Source organism: Vitis riparia, chromosome 17 (assembly GCF_004353265.1).
Source record: "Vitis riparia cultivar Riparia Gloire de Montpellier isolate 1030 chromosome 17, EGFV_Vit.rip_1.0, whole genome shotgun sequence".
In the NCBI taxonomy this organism is placed as follows: domain Eukaryota; kingdom Viridiplantae; phylum Streptophyta; class Magnoliopsida; order Vitales; family Vitaceae; genus Vitis; species Vitis riparia.
Genome location: NC_048447.1, coordinates 12,310,561 through 12,330,908, shown reverse-complemented (window position 1 = coordinate 12,330,908; position 20,348 = coordinate 12,310,561). Strand labels below are relative to the sequence as shown.

The 20,348-nt window shown below is 37.0% G+C and overlaps 4 protein-coding genes across 10 annotated transcripts; all 4 read left to right on the top strand.

Moving 5' to 3' along the window:
• The first annotated feature begins 2,634 nt into the window (after positions 1–2,634).
• Positions 2,635–6,539, top strand: LOC117905092 (probable LRR receptor-like serine/threonine-protein kinase At1g74360). Its single transcript, XM_034817992.1, has 2 exons — positions 2,635–3,025; positions 3,133–6,539. The coding sequence occupies exons 1-2, from the start codon at positions 2,962–2,964 to the stop codon at positions 6,372–6,374; spliced, it is 3,306 nt and encodes a 1,101-aa protein (XP_034673883.1). The 5' UTR covers positions 2,635–2,961; the 3' UTR covers positions 6,375–6,539.
• An 832-nt stretch (positions 6,540–7,371) lies between these two features.
• Positions 7,372–11,613, top strand: LOC117904453 (zinc finger RNA-binding protein-like). Of its 4 annotated transcripts, none has more exons than XM_034817056.1 (3): positions 7,372–7,547; positions 9,428–9,601; positions 10,810–11,613. In XM_034817056.1, the coding sequence occupies exons 2-3, from the start codon at positions 9,464–9,466 to the stop codon at positions 11,386–11,388; spliced, it is 717 nt and encodes a 238-aa protein (XP_034672947.1). In that variant the 5' UTR covers positions 7,372–7,547; positions 9,428–9,463; the 3' UTR covers positions 11,389–11,613. The 4 variants fall into 4 exon arrangements, with proteins under 4 accessions (XP_034672947.1, XP_034672946.1, XP_034672944.1 ...); XM_034817055.1 differs by having other exon boundaries at positions 9,421–9,601; XM_034817053.1 differs by having other exon boundaries at positions 7,372–7,600; positions 9,421–9,601.
• A 1,362-nt stretch (positions 11,614–12,975) lies between these two features.
• LOC117904454 (zinc finger RNA-binding protein-like) lies at positions 12,976–16,513 on the top strand. 4 transcript variants are annotated; one of them, XM_034817057.1, is made up of 3 exons: positions 12,976–13,073; positions 14,367–14,509; positions 15,745–16,513. In XM_034817057.1, the coding sequence occupies exons 2-3, from the start codon at positions 14,387–14,389 to the stop codon at positions 16,291–16,293; spliced, it is 672 nt and encodes a 223-aa protein (XP_034672948.1). In that variant the 5' UTR covers positions 12,976–13,073; positions 14,367–14,386; the 3' UTR covers positions 16,294–16,513. The 4 variants fall into 4 exon arrangements, with proteins under 4 accessions (XP_034672948.1, XP_034672951.1, XP_034672949.1 ...); XM_034817060.1 differs by lacking the exon at positions 12,976–13,073 and adding an exon at positions 13,117–13,650; XM_034817058.1 differs by lacking the exon at positions 12,976–13,073 and adding an exon at positions 13,117–13,892.
• A 1,522-nt stretch (positions 16,514–18,035) lies between these two features.
• On the top strand, positions 18,036–19,372 carry LOC117904456 (dCTP pyrophosphatase 1-like). Its single transcript, XM_034817062.1, has 2 exons — positions 18,036–18,667; positions 18,796–19,372. Exons 1-2 carry the CDS (start codon positions 18,533–18,535, stop codon positions 19,039–19,041), a joined length of 381 nt encoding a protein of 126 aa, XP_034672953.1. The 5' UTR covers positions 18,036–18,532; the 3' UTR covers positions 19,042–19,372.
• The last annotated feature ends 976 nt before the right edge of the window (positions 19,373–20,348 follow it).

Sequence of the window (20,348 nt, the reverse complement as noted above, 5' to 3'; positions counted from 1 at the left end):
GACAATGCAATGTAGTTGGACTCTCATGTCGATCCGAATGAATCATCTTTTCAATCTGCTAGGTAAGAGAATAGCAAGTTACAAATTTTGTCTCGAAATGAATTTGTCCATTTTTTGAGGTCTCAAAAGGGCGTGGAAATACATAAGAACTCTTGAATGGAAATGGAAAAGAGATGTAACTCTTGTTCCTTGGAAAATGGTAAAAGAGATCATGAAAGTAATTAGGATAAATGAGGATAAAAAAGTAAAATGAAGATGTGGACTTAAAAATAAGTTTTTATTTTTTATTACTTGTTGTTTTTAACTTTAAATCATATCATTAAGTTATTTTATCAAACATACTTAATTTACTTAACGACTTAAATGAAGTTATTAAGTTACTTTAAATTATTAAATTAGTTTACCAAACATCCACTAAATATATTTAGAGTGTATTTAATATTGATTTTAAGAAATATTTTTAATTTTTATAACACTTATAAATTAAAAAATTTTAAATATTAAAGGTGATAAAAAAAAACACTTTTTAAAATCACTCTAAAAAAAACTCTTCATCTTCAATTATTTGAAATTTCATTAAATACATTTTTTTAACAAGATAAGGAATGGGTGAAATTAATCTTTTTATTTATCTCTCAAGATAATAATGTAACCATAAATTTAATAAAAATTCAAATAAAAGTATAATGGGAATTTAATGAGAAAAAAAGAACAAAATGTTTGTAAAGTAAATGTTTCTATTTTCAATGTACAGAAAAACTTAGGTTAGAATTTCCTTGGCAACACTTTTATTATTAACAAATCAACAATAGATAATAAAAATAGAAATGCATGACATTACACCCACAGACAAAGAATAAAGAGCTTTTGTAATGATTTTAAAATGAGGTGTTGACCAAAATGGCCAAGGCTCCTTTGATTGGCATCTTGGACTCTCTTTTAATTCTTTTTACTTTATGTAGACACGTGGCATCTTGTACCCAAAATCCAAGGCCGGCAGGCCCCACTCTTTAAAATTGGTTGAATTACGCCTTTACCTTGTTGTACGGAACAACTACCCATTCCCATATAACTTCTTGTATTTTCCATTTTTGTCGGTGTTTTGGGTTTCAACTTTCAATTCAAAGTATTTGACCCTCCGGCCAATCAAGAATTGTTATTTCAAAATTTAATTTTTTTTTCGAATAGGAAAGATTATCACATAGATTTTTGGAAAAAATAATTTAAATAGTTAAATTAAAAAGATAATTATAAATATTAAATTTTAAACAATAAAAATCATATCTGATATAGAATGAACGTTCTTACCATTTTTTTTATTTTATTTTAAGCCTATTGAAGTATGATTAAGTTTTTATTAATTTAAAGAATAATTAGAAGGAATAATTTGAGTTTGACCTTTTATAGCTAAAGAAAAAAGTAAAAAGTTTTCAAAAAAATAAAGAAAAATAAATAAATAAAAATAGTAAATTTTGGGTAAGACATTGTTCATTCGAAATTATTGTCGACCATCATTATTTAAGTAATTCATTATCAGTTACTCGATAATTTCTTCTTTGAGAAGAGGATTATGTAGATGAAACTTATGATATTTCGTTTTGACATTAATTCTTGATTTATTTTTAAGAATAGATTAAATTTTTTATGATACTTAATTGTCATCATTTGAATAATCCATTATTTAATAAATATTTTTTTCTAAATAATAATACAAGTAATATGTGTAGTTAGTTTCTCATCCATTGAATATGATAAGGATATCAAATAAGAGCTTCAAATAATTTTATTTTAATATATTGGAAAAGAAAAAGGAGAATGAATGCGGATAATAAAGGGCACCATGTCAAAAATGAAAAAATGTGTGCACGTGAAGTTGGTAATAATTTTCAAAAAGTGCAATTGGAGTTGTGTACGTTCCAATAAAGAAAGGGAACCTGATCCTATGCCATGTCATGGGGCGGCTTGGGAATTTACATTTTTTTTTTTTCATTTTAAAATCCCAAAGTGAAAGAATGTTTCCATGTCATTGGTTCTTTCACAAGCAACCTTGAAATTCTCAAACACTTTAAAAATAAAAATTAAGAACATGGGCAGAACGAGAATCCATGTTGGGAATGGAGATTTGATCTATTTCGAATCCGATGATTGAGCATTTATTATTCCAGGGTCCAAGGTTTCTTGAACTTAGGATTAGGAATCAGATAGACAATTATCTTCTCATCAGGTATTTTTCTATTTTTATTTTTTAAAATTTATTTTCTAATGAAATATCACATCCATGAATGAAAACAAGTTGTTCATATCTTACCTAGACATTTTTTTGGGTTTATATTTTCTCAATCAAGCTTTTCTACTTGTATCCATGTCGACTTGAGCCTCGGGGTGGGAGACTGGACCGGAGGTTGCATTCTATATGATAATTTCCTAAGGTCAATGTACCCAACCACCAAGAAACAACGGACTGAAACTGATTTTTTTTTTTTTTTTTGTTTTTTGGACAATTGAAATGACTGGCAAATATAAGTCTAGATTCTAGAAGAGCCCAAAATGAGCTTGACGTGAAAGCATAAACTCAATTGCCTTGTGCCTTCTTGTTCTTAGAGTCAAAACCCAAGCCGCTATTCTTGAACCGGTCAACATGGGCGGCTCGACCGCCCCCTCTCTCCCCTTCTTCGTCCCACTTTTGCATTTGCCGTGGACCAAACTACAATACTATATTCATCAAAAGGAAAAATGAGCCCTAAACAGCCCATTATTTCTAATTTAGTCGGTTTACTCCCACCATTAAAAAACAACACAAATTTTAACAAAAGACAATATAGATTTCCAAGCTTGGTTTTTGGTCCATCTGCAAGCAACAGTGCTCCAACCACATTTGAATATACCTCCAATTTCTGCACTTTGATCATGTTTTAATTTCATGATTCTTGTAAATTTGCAAAGAAGAAGAAGAAGCTGATCATGCGGGACGAGGAAACTGATATCCGGGTTGTCGGGTTAATGATTTCCCTATTCTTGATCACAGGTGATGATTTAATTTTGAGTTTGTGTCGTGTTTCTTGACAGAATTATTATGAAAATATGAGTTTTGAGCATTACGAGAGGATGATTGTTGTTAGACTTGTGTTTCAGGCAGAATTGTGGCTGGAGATTCTCTGGACACTGACAGAGAAGTTCTGCTGAGTCTGAAAAAATTTCTAGAGGATAACAATCAAGTGAATCGAGGGCGATACCAGGAGTGGAATTTAAGTAGTTGGAATCCATGTGATTGGCCTGGAATTTTGTGCAGCAATGATGAGAGGGTGATCAGTGTCAACCTTTCAGATAATAGTATTTCAGGTGAAATTTTCCACAACTTCTCCGCATTGACAAAGCTTTCTCATCTTGATTTGTCGAAAAACACTCTGGGTGGCCGGATTCCGGCGGACCTGAGGCGGTGTGAAAGCCTTGCATATCTCAACCTGTCGCACAATATCATTAATGATGAACTGAACTTGACGGGGTTGAAGAGTTTGGAGGTTCTTGATCTGTCTATCAATAGGATTGGTGGCGAAATTCAGTTGACTTTTCCAGCAGTTTGTGACAGATTGGTTCTTGCAAACATTTCTGAGAATAATTTCACTGGGAGCATCGACAATTGCTTCGACGAGTGCAAGAGTTTGAAGTATCTGGATTTGAGCTCCAACAATTTCAGTGGGGAGATATGGCAGGGGTTCGCAAGGCTTCAGCAGTTTTCGGCGTCGGAAAACAGTTTTGGTGGGGTGGTTTCACCCTCCATTTTTGGTGGGGTTTGTGCACTGGGCCTGCTGGAATTGTCGAAGAACAGTTTCGGGGGAGAGGTTCCAGGAGAGATTGCCAATTGCACAAGCCTGCGCATTTTAAATCTGTGGGGAAACCATTTCACAGGGCCAATTCCCCCAGAACTGGGATCACTTTCGAGTCTTGAGGGTTTGTTCTTGGGGAACAACAATTTTTCAAGGCAGGTTCCAGAGTCCCTACTGAATTTGAGTAGCTTGGCATTTTTGGATCTGAGCAAGAACAATTTTGGGGGAGAGATTCAGGAAATTTTTGGGAAATTCAAGCAGGTCAAGTTTCTTGTATTGCATACTAATTCATACACTGGGGGTATATATTCATCTGGAATTCTCAAGTTATCCAATATTTCCCGATTGGACTTGAGCTTCAACAATTTCTCAGGTCCATTACCGGTTGAGCTCTCAGAAATGCCGAGTTTGGAGTTCTTGATTCTCGCCCACAATCAGTTTTCTGGAAGTATACCACCAGAATTTGGAAACATCCGGCGCCTACAAGCCCTGGATCTCTCCTTCAATAGCCTAAACGGTTCAATACCCAGTACTATCGGAAAGTTGAACTCTCTCTTGTGGTTAATGCTGGCAAACAATAGGTTTTCTGGGGAAATTCCTCCTGAGATAGGAAATTGCACTAGTTTATTGTGGTTAAACCTGGCCAACAACCAATTTTCTGGGAAAATTCCTCCGGAGTTGACAACTATTGGGAGAAATCCATTCCCAACCTTTGAAATGAATAGAAAAAACAGGGGAATCCCTGCTGGTTCAGGTGAGTGCCAAGTGATGATGAGGTGGATTCCAGCAAATTATCCTCCATTCAGTTTTGCGTATACACTCCTCACAAGAAGGAGCTGTAGAAGCTTATGGGATAATTTGCTTAAAGGGCATGGCCTTTTCCCAATGTGCCTTACTGGTTCTAAGGTGCGGACACTTCAAATTTCGGGCTACGTTCAGATCAGTGGGAATCAGTTTTCAGGTGAGGTCCCTCCAGAAATAAGGAATATGCAGAACTTTAGTCTCATCCAGATGGCTGCCAATAAGTTCTATGGAAAACTTCCTCCTGAGATAGGGCAATTGCCAGTTGTAGTCCTAAACTTGTCTGAGAACAATTTTTCAGGTGAAATTCCCATGGAAATCGGCAATCTTGGGTGCTTACAAAATCTGGATTTGTCATCCAATAACTTCTCTGGTACATTTCCAACCAGCCTCAACAACTTGAGTGAGTTGAACAAGTTCAACATATCATACAATCCATTGATCTCAGGTGTAATCCCATCAACTGGGCAATTGGCAACTTTTGAGAAAGAGTCCTTCCTTGGTGACCCACTATTGGTACTTCCACCCTTCATTGGCAACCCCTCAAATCACCCTCCGCCCACTGCGAAATCGGATGGGAAGCCAAAACAAAAATTTACTTCAGTTTTTGTGTTTTTAACTCTAACAGTGGCTTTCATCATGTGTGGACTTGTGTCACTTCTAGTCTGCGTTCTTTTGAAAAACCCAGTTGATTCATCAGGATATCTATTAGATGATTCCAAGTATAGACACGATTTTGCATCAAGTTCCGAAGTTTCATCACCATGGTTGTCAGGTGCTGTGAAGGTCATCCGTCTGGACAAAACAGCGTTCACATATGCTGATATTTTGATGGCCACATGTAACTTTTCGGACAGTAGAATTATTGGGAAAGGTGGATTTGGCACAGTGTACAGAGGGGTTCTGCCTGATGGAAGGGAAGTAGCTGTGAAGAAGCTACAAAGGGATGGCATTGAAGGGGAAAAGGAGTTCCGGGCTGAAATGGAGGTCCTAAGTGGAAATGGCCTTGGTTGGCCTCATCCCAACCTTGTGACACTCTATGGGTGGTGCCTTAATGGATCAGAAAAATTGCTGGTATATGAGTACATGGAAGGAGGGAGCTTGGACGATCTGATTTCAGATCGGATGAGACTAACATGGAGGCGGCGTCTTGATGTAGCAATTGATGTGGCACGGGCACTAGTCTTTCTGCACCATGAGTGCTTCACTGCTATTGTTCATCGGGATGTCAAGGCCAGCAATGTTTTGCTAGACAGGAATGGGAAGGCCCGGGTCACTGATTTCGGTCTAGCTAGAGTTGTTGATGATGGGAATAGCCATGTCTCGACGATGGTGGCCGGGACAGTTGGTTATGTTGCACCTGAATATGGACAGACAGGGCAAGCCACTACAAAAGGCGATGTGTACAGTTTTGGGGTGCTGTCAATGGAGCTAGCTACTGGGAGACATGCCCTGGATGGGGGGGAAGAGTGCTTGGTGGAGTGGGCGAGACGGGTCATGGGAAATGGGAGGCAAGGGCTGAGTAGAGCAGTGATACCGGTCGTGATGTTGGGATCTGGGCTGGCTGAGGGGGCGGAGGAGATGCGTGAGCTGCTTCGAATTGGGATAAAATGCACAGCGGAGTCACCACAGGCAAGGCCTAATATGAAGGAGGTGCTAGCTATGCTGATCACGATTTTGAGCACCCAACAGGATTTCAGTTATGGGTCCTCTCCTCCTAGTTCTGAAATGTCTGGATTGGAGACTTGAGAAGGTGTTCATGGTTCCTTGATTTTCATATGGTTTTACGTACACGTCTAATATATCTGTAAAGATTTCCTTGCTTTGATTCTTCTTGTACATACGCATTCATCATTTGTTGTTATGAAGAAGAATTTACTCAATTTTGATCACAAACTCTGTCCAATTCTGTTAGATTTTTACAAGTTTTTCTGGGTGTTAGAGAACCGTTTGAATCCAAGGACCTTTAATTTTAAGCTACCTGATGCTTTGTTGAAGAGTTTGCTGGGGTTTGGCAAAGGTCGCCCATGCGTGCTTCTGTCAAACACAAGGTTGTAACTTTCTTTCACTTTCATTCCTCCTTTTTCTGGATTGAGATCAGGATCTGTCAGACTGTTGGCTGTGGCACGGTCTAACCAAAATTGGCCCTTTCTGAACTGCCTTCAACTTAAATGCAGCAGTTGTGGGGATACCAAGAATATTGGTGGACCCACAATTTTGGTGGTCCAACAATGGTTCCAATCTGAGGAATTAAAGCCAAACCAAATGTAGTGTGTGGGGTTTCACCCACACCCACCCAAGAGTCAAGACAACCCCTGCTTAACCTATCTTCAAGTAATTGTAACCAATTACCAGTCACAAAAACGTTTTTTTGTAGATGCTTTTTATTCAATACCTGCAATTATTATTTGCTTCCCTTTTACTCTTCAATTGTTCAAGCTTGTGTCATAAGCTTGAGCATTTTCTGCAATATTCAAGGGGATTGCAGATACATTTATATTCTTTAATTTTGTGAAGTAATTTGAATGAGACATTTCCTCATATAATTGCTCTGCAATATATAATGGCTTGACCGACTTTAAAAGAAACGGATGTGGTCCTGTGGATGTGTGCCCTAGTTGCCAGTCGTACAAGGAACAAGGACCAAAGAGAAGAAGCCAACACTGAACCTTCCAGAATATCACACCAAATAAATATGAATAATTATTTAAAATAAAAAAAATAAAAAAGCCATTCCAGTGGTTGGGAGTTGGGACGTACCGAATCACAGCTCCCGCGCCATGGTTGCCGGAACCCGGAAAGAAGTATGGGCCAATCGAAATGACAATAATGCCCCTGAAGTCCCATTCTATTCACCAAAAACACCTTCGTCCCAACTGCCATTTCCCATTTATCCATTGCTCACACCTTCAGACCCTCAAGGTGAGAGAGCAGCACAGCAGAACTTCATGGCATTCTAGTTTCTTCATCACTGTGTAACTTTCCAAGATTCCCCCCCTTTTTTCTTCTATCATTTTTTCTATGACTTTGTTTTCTTGGGAAAGTGAGCTTTATTATAAGCATCAGAGCCTCTGTATGAATAATCATATTTTTCGTTTCAGTTTTGGGAGCTGTTTAGTATTTTTATAGACATCATTTTCATAAAAAATAAGTGGATAAATGGGTTTGATTATATGAAAATTGTTGAATTTGTGGAGTTATACTGTTGCTGTGTTACAGCTGTTGAAAATTGTTGAATTTGTTGAATTTTTATAGCATCTTGGTCAAGTTTTGGAGTGTTCTGCAGTGGCCTAGCCAAAATGTATGGTGGTGGATTTGGGTTTGGTTAGGTTTTTGTTTTTTTACAGCCGGAAGGGGGAAAATGAACTAAAATGGTTGAACCCATAAGTTTTGTTCAAATTTGCCTTGCTCTTTTCCTTCATTTCTCAGAAATTTCCCAGAAAAGGAGCATGTATCTTTATTATGTTCTGGATCAGATGTTTTTACTGGGTTGTTTTTGAATTTTTGTTTTTGGTAGGCAATTTCCTTTTGCTTTCCTCTAATTTCCTGGAATTTGTTTTCCCTAGAAAATATGATTTGTTTATGTTTTTTTCTAGAATATTTTATTGTTTATGTATATTTTTCATCTTCACTGAAAGCATGACAATTTTGCTTCAAGACTTCACACCTTTCCTTTGTCCATGAATCTGAGCTTTCCTATATTGACTGATTAGTTTATACATCTACTATATCAGATAATTGCTGTGATGTGTTTGGTTTATAGATCTTCTATACAATTTATTTTTAGGGCTTATGTGCACTATGGACATTGCAAGACACAGTTCCAATCCTCTCAGCTTCCTAGTTAATTATTCTGATTAGAAAATGATTGTAATTCATCCTTGAGGTAGGATTACCGATCAAAAAAATTCTAAAAAAAAAAAAAACAAAAATCATCCTTGAGATAGGATGCCAAATAGCTTTACTAATGTCTATTTGTTATTTGGAAACTGTGATAATTCAATCAAATATTGATTCTTGTTGTCATTTGATTGAGTAAACTTGAAAAGAGGAACAATCTCAACTACAATCTTTGTGGTCATAATCTCAAAGTGGACCTAGTCCTCCACACAGAGGGTATGCTTTGCAATGAAGTTAGTGCCTTCCCGTACTCTACTTCTAAAGATGAAGATTTTCTTTAGAAATCATTGTTAAAAATAGTTTTTCTGTTTTTAAATAGAAAATAGTTTCCCAACTTACAAAACATTTTTTACTATTTTTTGATTGAAAACAGTTTTTGAGAATTTGTTCTGAAAACGACTTATTTTTTGGAACAAATTTGAAGTGTTTTTTAAAGAGTGTTTGAGAAATAATTGAAAATATGGCATGCATCATTTTCTTCTGAGAACACCATATGCTTACACACTGTATTATTCATTAGAGGGATGAATATCTTATCTCCTCTGTTTTGGGTTTTATCCATTTAAATCAATTATGGTTGTAGAGATTCATTTACCGTGTTCAGATAATTTTAGTTTTTAACATGAAAGCCAACTTTTATAATCAAGAGCATTAGTATTTCGAACTAGAAATTCTTCCTAGCCTCTTTTCGTTAGTGCAATGAAATTTTCAATTGTTATTTTTTGTTTTGTTTTCTTCTGTTTTTCAGAATTCCAAATATTCTTGTTGCAAGTATTGGGACTATTCTTATAAAAATCATAGTGCCTTGTCTCCATGGTTAACATGTTCGTGAGACTTTTTTTCTTTAGCATCAACTTTAAGGTTATTTTGTGCTTTGATTATGTTTAATATATAGTTTGCAGTTGAAAGGATCTCAGAAGAAGTAACTGAAAAAAAGAATGGATGATGGGAGGAGGGGGGATGTTATGCCATTAGAGCTTGCAATGAAGAGAGAGTCTGCATACCGAAAGAAGGTAGAGATGATGTTGTCGCAACTATATGGTGGTGAATCTAGGGAAGACCCTTTCTCTTCCCAGGTGAGGGTTCATTCAACTTTTTCCATGAAGCTGTTTCACCCTTGATTATGTGTTATTATCGATAACTGCAAAAGCGTATTTAGTTCTAGTTTTGTATGCTTTCTTAACTATAAGGAATTATCTTTATGATAAATGAAAGTGGAGGTGTCATTTTCTTAGCCATAACCATTACTTCATAGAATTTTGGATTAGTGATAACTGTAGAGTTCTGCTTCTCACCTAATTTACATCTTGGTTTTGCTGGCAGAATTGGAGCACAACATGTGCTTGTAAAATGAAAATTTCCAAATGGGTCAGTTTTTAATTATGATTTTCTGCAGCCTTTTAAAAAACAAATTATGGTTTTGAAAAGATAAAAACATGTGTCTCAAGTTTCCAAAAATTGCACCTGTCTCCCCTGCAGTTTATCAAATAATATTACTAACCTCCCTGAAGGTTCCATGTTGACCTGCACTTGTTTCTCCTCCTTAAGACCATTCTAGAAGACAATTTGTTTTGTGTCATTTTGTTTTTCAAGTGCAAATCCATGATCATGAATGGGGTTGTTACATGAATGTCAAATATAACTAAAAACATTATGATAAAAGGGTAAACTATCATTTCATGGAATCCTAGCCATGATTCAGTGAGATCATGTACAGTGAGGGCACTCATATTCTTCAATGGTATATTCTTGATGATTGATTTGTAACTTCAAATGCCCACTTAAAAGGTAATAGAGCCATTCCATGTCAATGGGATGTCAAGACACGCCCATATTTACTATTGTGTTGTTGAAGGACAAAGCGGTACTTGCATGCACTTGCTACATGAATTAGATAGGAGGTGAGCTTGCTTTTGTACTAAATCCAGATGGAGGTTGGTGTTGTTTGAGCTGCTAATTTTCACAAGCAGCACAAAGGTATAGAAATTTAGTAATGCAGCCCCATAAGCTCCTGCAGGCAATTAACCATGGTCATAGTGTCCATGAGCATACATTATCTTTTGATAATTAAGATTACCAACACGTCAAACTCTTGCTATCCAAGTACCTATAAAGCTTCCATATGTTTGTATTATTAATTTTGAGTGTCCAGTGTTTTTCTGATGTGATCTTCCTTCTACTTGTATGTTTTATTGTATAGAATTCTGTGTTACTGAATCATTACCAGGACAGGCTTCTTTATCTCAGTTCTTTAATCTTGTGGTACACCATTTGCTCATAACAGGTGCCATCTTCAAGCCCAAGTTCAGGGCCAAGCTTATCAGGAACAAAGCGAAAAACACCGACTAGGAGCTCTCAGTGCCTTCCACCTCAGCAGCTGCAACTGCTTTATAGTAGTCACACACTTGGAAACAGGAAAGAAGACTTATTTTGCAAGGTCTGCCAAGTGGCATGCCCAAGCTCTTTTCATCTCAAGCAGCATCTGATAGGTCAGAAGCACAAGGACACACTTGACTTGAAATCTGGTAGAAACATTAGAGAAGAGGATGCAAATACCAGAAAATGGTGTGACTTGTGCAAAATTTGGTGCATTAACAAATATTCACTCGAACAGCATTTCAAAGGTAAAAAGCATCAAGACAACGTACAAGAGCTGGAACTAGGTGGGAAAGAAGGCCAAAGGAAAACAAATCAGGTAAAACTGTACTGCGAACTGTGTAAACTTTGGTGCATGGATGAGTATGCATTCAATCAGCACCTCAAAGGCAAAAAGCACATCCTTAACCTCCATGCCTTTGAAGAGAAAAGGACGGCAAAAGGGAAAGGATTGGCTGTGGACCAAAGCTCAACTAGAAAGAACTGAAGTAGGGGATCATCTATTGAAGTGTAGAGAGTAGTTTAACCGGTCCATACTCCTTGTTTCGCACCTAATGTTATGTCACACAGAAGGTAGGATTTATTGTTCAGCCATGTTTTTCTCTTATGCAAGTTAAAACTCTTAGGTTTTAGTCTTCAATGTAAAATTCTTGTTATAGAACCAGATGATAGAATAAATATGGACCTGCATTATATTAACCATTATTCAGGATTTAGCTATCCATATATATACGATTTCTATTTGATCGAGAGTATGGGCCACCTATGTGTAGAGCCCAACGCCATTACGGGCCTTAGATGATGGACTTAAGACTCGTGAGACCCAATAGCCAAAGGGTATGGTCCCTAAGGCAGGAGGGTATAAGTCCAAAGGCGAAGTGTCTGTTCATTTAATCACATCATTTGAAATAAGAATAGACCTGTTTCTCTCCAGCTCCCATCGTCAGAGAGAATTCAGTAAGAAGTGGTGCCCTCCATAGCCTTAGAAGATCCATACCTTATTCAAAACGAAAAGCAAAAATGGACTCAGGTTCGTTCATTCCCTATCTAGAGATCAAAGATCAAAGGAATGTTTTGAATGATTGATATACATATATCCTGTTTTTGTGTCTTGGGTGATAATGGAAAATAAAGAAATCTAACACCAGATGCTGCATGGCTCAAGCATGATATCTTGATTGAGTTTGAGGGGCCGAGAAGAATCGATCCTGTCCCACCAGGTCTGCTATTTACATAGCAAGGCATATATATCCCCATTGCTCATGACTGAACACAGGCTTGATTTGAGAATGCTAAATATGTTTTCCATCCATCTGAAATATGGACCCAGGACAGGAAATGCATGAACCAACCTGCTAAAGCTGAAACAAGCATCTTTCAGAACTCAGAAAGAAAAACACAAATAATGAGGATGTGTTCAGTGAACGTGTTAGATTATGAAAAGGGTGCCCACCTGCCCATCCTCCATGTTTTCTAAAAGTGTCGCAAAAGAAAACAAATCAATGACAGACCCATGTTATTTCTCTTATTTTAAGCATCTTCCTTTATTTTTCCATAGCCATTGACATTGCTGCAAAAAGTTGTTTCACCATATTCTTTTCTTAAGGGCAAGTGCATTAAAGGCCTCAGCTGATTGGACAAGATTTGGGATTCATGATGATACTGTTGCTTAATTGAGCTGATATTTTTTGTGGTCCTGCAGTGGCTCCAATTTGAGCAACTAAAGCTAAACCAACTAATATAGGTGGGGTTCACCCACACCTGCCCGAGAATCTAATAATTAACCCAATTTCATGGGTTATTTGATCAACAGGGATGATAATTCCCTGTTTGGAAAAATAACCATCATTTTCTTGATACCCATTTGACATGAAATCACATTTTTTTTTTCAGAAAAAAAAAAAGAGATTATAATTACAATTTTTAAGAAGTGAGAGGCAGTGGGAATTACTCAGTTTTTGGCACAGATATTTCCATTGAATGAGTGTTGGAATTGGCTATTCATCTTGAACTGATCCCCACGTCTTTAATAGCATTAAGTGCTTTTGGTTAAAGCAGTCGGACTGGACTGGTAATGAACAGGAGTACCCCAGAAGTCAAAACATCTTTCTTAGAAGCTACAAGTTTCCACATCACGTTCAGAAGCAGAACAGAATGGGCATGACCATCAGGGTAAGATGTTCCATGTCCCTTTCCAGGATTTTCTTTCTCCTTTCCATTTTACGTCTGAATTGGGTTTTGCACTCCCACCTTCAGCTTTTATTTTAAACACATATACCTCCTGTTGGTGGGTCCATTCTGAATCACGCGATTGGAAAATGATAAAGATGGGCACAAAAACTTACCCATCTTTTTCTTCTTCTTCATTGCTTGCTCCGATTCAATTTTTCCAAACAAACCCTAGTCCTAAATCCACCTTCTCACCTTAAATTCATTTCTTCGTCATCCCAAATTCACTCCTCCACTTTTTTCTTCTCTGTCCTACCTTCTTCATTTATTTCTTTATTATTATTATTTCTAGAAATAAAAATTGTTGCAAGGTTAGGAATAGGGACAGGGTTAGGGTTGGGATTTTGGTGAGGAAGAAGGGTGAGAGATGGAAGGGTGTTTTTTGTCTTTCACTGTTTCCCTGAACACTTTTAGTGGACAAGGGGGAGTGTTGCTTTCAAAACTTCACTTGTATAATTCTTAGAAGGAGTGTGATCATAATTATCAGGACCCTGAGTGGTACTATTTTATCCTTTACTTGGTAAAAAAATGAGCTTCAAAATTATGTGATTTTTTTTTTTTTTTAATGGGCAAAGAAAATTGTTATCAAAGAGCACCTAAGCAAAGATGGGGTGCAACCAACCATATCATTTGTTTGTATACTTACTAGATCAGCTGATTGTTGGGCTGAGTTCTCTGTTATTAATGATTTCTATGGATCCAAGATTTTCTTATACTTCTCCATTTTCCTGCAATTCTTTTCTGGGAAATGAGTATTGTTAGGTATAATTTGCTTGCTTTGATGATTTCCGCACCTAATTTTTAATCTATGGCTGGTAGAAAATTTTCAGGGTATTTGTACAATAAATTCAAATTGAATGGTTAAACCTCTATAAATCAAATTTTGGTTTCTACTCAATCCTGATTGTCATCATATAAAATTGGATCTAACCAGCTTATAATGGCCAGCATGAGTGACATAAGTTTTAGCATTTAATAGCTTGAAATTCTTTTAGTCTCTTATTTTTAGTGCATAAATGCATTGAAGTTCTCTCACTAGTTTGTTGTTTCTTGTTCTCATTTGATTTTTGGATTTGGTTATTGTAAATTTTGAAACTATTCTTACTGACATCATGGTGCCTTTCCTCCATGGTTATCTAGATAATTATGTTTGAGCTTCTCTTTTTACCTCCAACTTTAAAGGTTATTTGGACTTCGATTATGTTTAATATATGACTTGCATTTGAAACATTGCAGAAGAAATAATTAAAAGAGAAATGGACAGTGGGAGGGGGGAAGTTATGTCATTGGAGCTTGCCATGAAAAGGGAGCTGGCATATCGGAAGAAAGTAGACAGGTTACTGTTGCAATTACATGGTGGAGTCTCCAAGGAAAACCCGGTGAGGACTCATTCTATTTTTTTTTCCCCTTTTTTCCATGAGGCGGTTTTACTCTTGATTATGTGTCACTGTTAATGACTAAAAATATGTATTTAGTTCTAAATTTCTAATCCTAATAAGGAATTCTTTTTGTGATAGATGAAGGTGCAAGTTGCAAGTGCCATCTTCTTCATAATAATCTTCATCTTATAGAATCTTGGACTAGTGATGGTTGTTTAGTACTCTGCTTGTCACATAATAATTTTTGGTTTTGCTGTCAGAATTGGATGGTAGTGTGTGTGTTAGCGAGATGAATTTTGTCAGATGATTCAGTTTTTAATTACAATTTTGAGCATAGAGTTAACATGTGATAAAGTTAGAAGACATGCCCTAAGCTTCCAAAAATTGCACCCATCTCCCCTGGAGTTCATCAAATTATACTGACCTCTGTTAAGGTTCCTTGTTGAGTTACACTTATTTCTTCCCGTGATGATTGCTCATGTGGACAGAAGTGTTCTAGTGACACTCTTGTGGCCTAGATGTTTTTGGGGCACATTCAAGCATCCTGTTTTTTCCATGCAAATCCATCATCATCTTGGATGGGCTTGTTACAGAAAATGTCAAATATGATAAAAATTATAATGAAAAGATAGTGCTCTCATCTTCTTTAATGGGTGTACTCATGATGATTGATTTGTACCTTCAAATGCTATTTAGAAGGCAATGGAGCCATTCCATTTAGTGGAATGTTGAAACAGGTCCCTAATAACTCATGATGTTGAAGGACAAAATGGTACTTACATGATTTTGCTACATGAAAAATTAGATAGGAGATGGATTTTTTTTTTTTTTTTCCACACAATCAGATGGAGATTAGTCTTGTTTCAGATGCTAATTTCAGAGCAAGCACAAAGTTACAATCAACTGGCAATGAGCTACATCAACAAGCCCTGCAGGCAATTAACCATGGTTGTAGTTTCGGTGATGTCACTTTCTTTTTTGATGACTAAGATTTATTCCACCACCCAACTCCTGCTGCTCCAATAAGATCTTGCTGTATAATATCCCCTAAGCTTTCATATGTTTGTTTACTGGTTTAGAATGTGGAATTTCTTATATGATTAATGTGTGTGTGTGAGTGTTTTAATTTTTATATTTCTTCTTACAGAAAAGCCTTTTATGTTGATGAACCACCAGGACAAAATTCTTGAACTCAGTTCTTTCATCTTGTGGACCACTGTATTTACTTATAACAGGTGCCATCTTCAAGTCCAAGGCCAAGTTCAGGCTCAAAATTTTCAGGAATAAAGAGAAAAGCACCAACTAGCAGCTTCAATTGCCAACCACGTCAAATGCTGCAACCCGTTGATCATAGTAACACACTTAAGACACAAAGGGATGACTTATTTTGCAAAGTCTGTCAAGTCCCCTGCTCAGGTGCCAATAGTCTCAAGCAACACTTACTAGGTCAAAAGCACAAGGATAGACTACAAAACTTGACACCTAGTATGAACATTGGAGAAGAGGGAGCAAAACAACGATTATGGTGTGAATTGTGTAAAATTTGGTGCATGAATAAAAACTCATTCAAAGATCACTTAAAAGGTAAGAAGCACCAGTCCAGAGCACAAGCCGTGGAACTACATGGGACAGATGATGGAGAAATAGCGAACCAGATGAATAAGTACTGCAAAGTGTGTAAAATTTGGTGCATGGACGCATTCAATCAGCATCTTGAAAGCAAAAGGCACATCCTTAACCTTCATGCTGCCAAGGGAAAAAAGATGGTGTTGGAGGACAATTAGGCTGCATTACCAAAGCCAAACTGGAAAGAAAGTAGGAGATTATCTAGCGAAGTGTAAGATTATTAACAAGGAAACTAACTTAATTGATGTGTTTGATAAACTCTTTTGTTTTGGAAGTGAATGTTAGAGAAGAAGGCTGGATTTTTTGTTTAGACCCGTTTTTCTTATATTCATGTACCAGTTGATTTGGGAGTTGCAACAGATAGATTTTGCATTTCAATATGAAATTGTTGCTATAAAACAAGTTGCTGCAGGGCCCTAGGAATATTGCTTAAATGAATTTTCTGGGACAAGAAGATTCAGCACTACTGGGTCAGCTCTTTAGGAATTGAGGCATAAGCACATGGGAAATGGGATCTGCCCATTTCTCATGGCTGAACACAGCCCTTATTTCAAAATGCTAAACACATTTTTCATCCATCCAAAATATGGCCCCAGTGCAGAAAACGTGATGCATGAACCAACCTGCTGATACAGCCAGCTGTATGGACCATCTTGTTATGTACTGATCTCTAATCCTGGATAGAAGATCATAATGAGGACTTGTACCTAGCAATGATATGGGCTACTCAGGAGCAGCTATGACAATCTTACTTTCAAATGGATTCATATCTTTAGTAAACCATGTAAATGCTTCGAATCAACAGGTATCCAAAAGTTTTCTGAAAAATGAAAACAGAAAGCTTATGTTATTTTTCTTATTTTCAAGCATCTTCCTTAGGCCTTAGCTCATTGCATAAGTTTATATTCTGATTATACTTCTGATTTTAAATTATTTACAATACTGCAGCCTTTTGCCAATCAGTAGGTTCCTAATTTTTCAACTGGAAAAACCAACTGAGAGAGAAGGTCAAACAATGGTGTGTTTGCTTCCAGAGGTGCTGACCGACAACGCGTAGTCAAGTATGAGCATTTCCTCTAATTCATTGACTATGTGTCTTTAACTTTTTGAATCAAATCTTACTGCTTTATGTTTAGGATTTTATGTCGAATTCAAACCTTGTGGCATTCAATGAATGAATGGAATGATTTGCTATCAACGTGTCATATCTTGCTAACTCTTCATTAAAAATATGCACATTACCTGTTCCACCAAACACCTCACTGAAACCCGTGATTGGATTTTGAATAATGTATGATGAACTGTGTCAAAATGCAACATATGAATCTTTTTTCTTATTGCCCCCATGTAATGCTTGATGCTAGACTATCATGAAATGGATTCTTTATTTGCTTAATGAATGTCACGGGTTCTCCATGCTTTGTAATGCCATATCAGAGGCTTTGTAGCTTTGTGATTCCTCCTAGCTCCCTCCCATTAGAGAAAGTTCAACAATTGCTAGGCAAATCATATATACCTTGAACAACTCAGGACCCAACATCATAATGCATAAAGAATTCCCATTTGTAGATAATGACATGAACGTGACCATTTTGTAAACTTGCCGTAAGGGAAAAGACATTGTTGAGTATAACCACCTATGTGAAATAGGCTTTCCCATTTGGCGTGTTTACTGTGATAACCACCAACTGATCTACTAAGGATACCAATATGAATGCCATATATATATATATATATAGAATGAAGTCGTAATTTTCGGAATATAAAGCAAAGAGTAACCGACATTAAAACCAAAACCATAGGCACATGAGATCATGTACTTTGTCTTTCCTGTGCTCATGGATTTGTTGTCACTAGACATCAACGATGGTCCAGATTGGAATCGCAATTTTCGGAGTCTATAAAGCACTCATGATGTTGATTGTGGTTTTTGTGGACATGGCTAAAAACAAACAAAATTTTCTGGTTCTTGTCATTTAATACTTCTAAAATTCACCATCAAGAAGTTGGGGGGATGAATCAGAGTTCCTTGAGAACAAAGTTAGAACTCTCAAAAGAGAAAAAAAAAATGTGAGAGCACATAGGAAATATGATGCAAGTAGAGTAATGGCTGCTATATTCCTAGTAAGGGATTTGCAGGTGGGAGTAAGTGATATCAAGTCATGGACGGAAAAATGGAGACATCTTTGCCAAGACTCACATGCTTACTGTTGTAAGAGAGCACTCAAGTGCTCCTCCACTTACTACACAGTGCAGTTTTAGTTAGAAAAAGGCAAAAATTAAAGGCTATCAAACCTCCCCTATTCTCTATCCCCTTTTTCCCCCCTCACTTCTCTCTTTCCTCTCCTTTAAATTTAAGTTTGCACGAGCTAGGGTGAGGCAGGCCAAAAAGAAGAAATGGAGAGTTCCGATGAGTTTTCTAGAAAAACTAAGGATGTTTCCCTTCAAGAACTTAGGGATAGGCTTGCAGAGTTTGCTAGAGTAAGGGGATGGGAGCAATATCACAGTCCTAGAAATCTCCTTCTAGCTCTAGTAAGTCCTGAATTTAGTGTCTCCAAAAGGGTCACAGATTATCATGGTCTCTTTTTCATGGCTCTGTTAGCTACAGCATATGATTCTTTATTTTCTAATTTTATGAAAATTTGCATTTGATTTTGCAGGTGGGAGAGGTTGGAGAGCTCTCTGAGATATTCCAGTGGAAGGGAGAAGTCGCAAGAGGACTGCCCAATTGGACCGCAGCCGATAAGACGCATTTAGAAGAGGAGCTGTCTGATGTTTTACTCTATCTAGTTCAACTTGCTGATGTTTGTGGGCTCGATCTTGGCCAAGCAGCTCTATCAAAGATAATCAAGAATGCTCAGAAATACCCGGTTGTTAATCAGACAATTTCAACCACCTTCAACTAGGAAATGGATCACCTCCCCACATCCATACCTATCTTTTAACTCTTTGTCCTTTTCTTCCCATATGGAACTTTGCGAAACATAGAGCTTTTGTCTTGTTATCCATGTGAGGCATAATAACTAAGAAAGTGTGGAGAATCTGTTCTCCTCTCTTTTATCTATCTAGAGCTGCTTTTAAAAAAGGCGTGGCATCCATGCTTGTACCACTGATAGGAACTCGCGATGTTCTATGCCATAAGATACGTATATGGAACTATTTAAGCCGGCTAATGATGTAGATCTTACTGTATTAGTGAGTGTGGATTGGCTTTCCAATGATGTAGATCTTATTTCATTTTGTCGTCTTATCCACCGGACTTCTCATTATGGGTGAATTACCGGCAAGATTATGGGCATGCCCGGACTTGCCGGCACTTTGCATGAGCCTGGATTTATGCACCTAGCTAATGGTATGGAGACCTCATACCTTCTTTTTTCACAGGGTCTTGGTCTTCTGGCTCAGTTCTTCACCAGGCTTGGCAAAATTCATTCTACTGCATTGGCACCCGGAGTGCTGAGTAGATGGATTCTCCATTGCAGTCATTTCATGTGTGATTTCTTTTGCCAAATGGTGTGTGAGCCTGATCAAATTTGCTTGTGGCTGACATCAATAAACCCATTTCCACCCCTACCTACATGGTGATTGGGACTATGGACGGCAACACATCATATACATATATATATATATATATATATATATATATATATATATATATATATATATAGGTAGTAGTTTTCTATGGCCTAGCTTGTCTGTGTGCTTCAAATTTAATGTGCACAAACCCAGGCCACATAGCAGAAAGTCACAGTAAGCGCGGAAATCTTATCTTGAGAAGGTTTTGGTGGGGCAGTAGTGAGGAGCACTTGCTGGGAACTAATCAATTGCATTTTGGATGTTGTCAGATTGTGTTTTTCTGCCACTTACAACTTTCAACATTCAATATTATGCAACTTCTCTGTTCCAGATAACCATTGTACATCACCCGTCATTGCCTTTGTCATCATCATCATCATCATCATTGTATATTCACAATTATTGTTTCTGCTCTTCCCACCCCATATTCTGAAATTCTTCTCCCTTGAAGTTGGAGGTTTCAACTTCATAATCCTTGAAATGATTTTTTTTTTTTTATTTATTAAAATCATTAAATAAAAAATAAAAAAAAATGAATTTATTTTGTAATAAATGTAATAAAAAGAAATGAATAGTAATAAAAATAGAGTAAATATCAAAGAATTCAACAAAAAGGAATTAAAGTAGAAAATGGGAA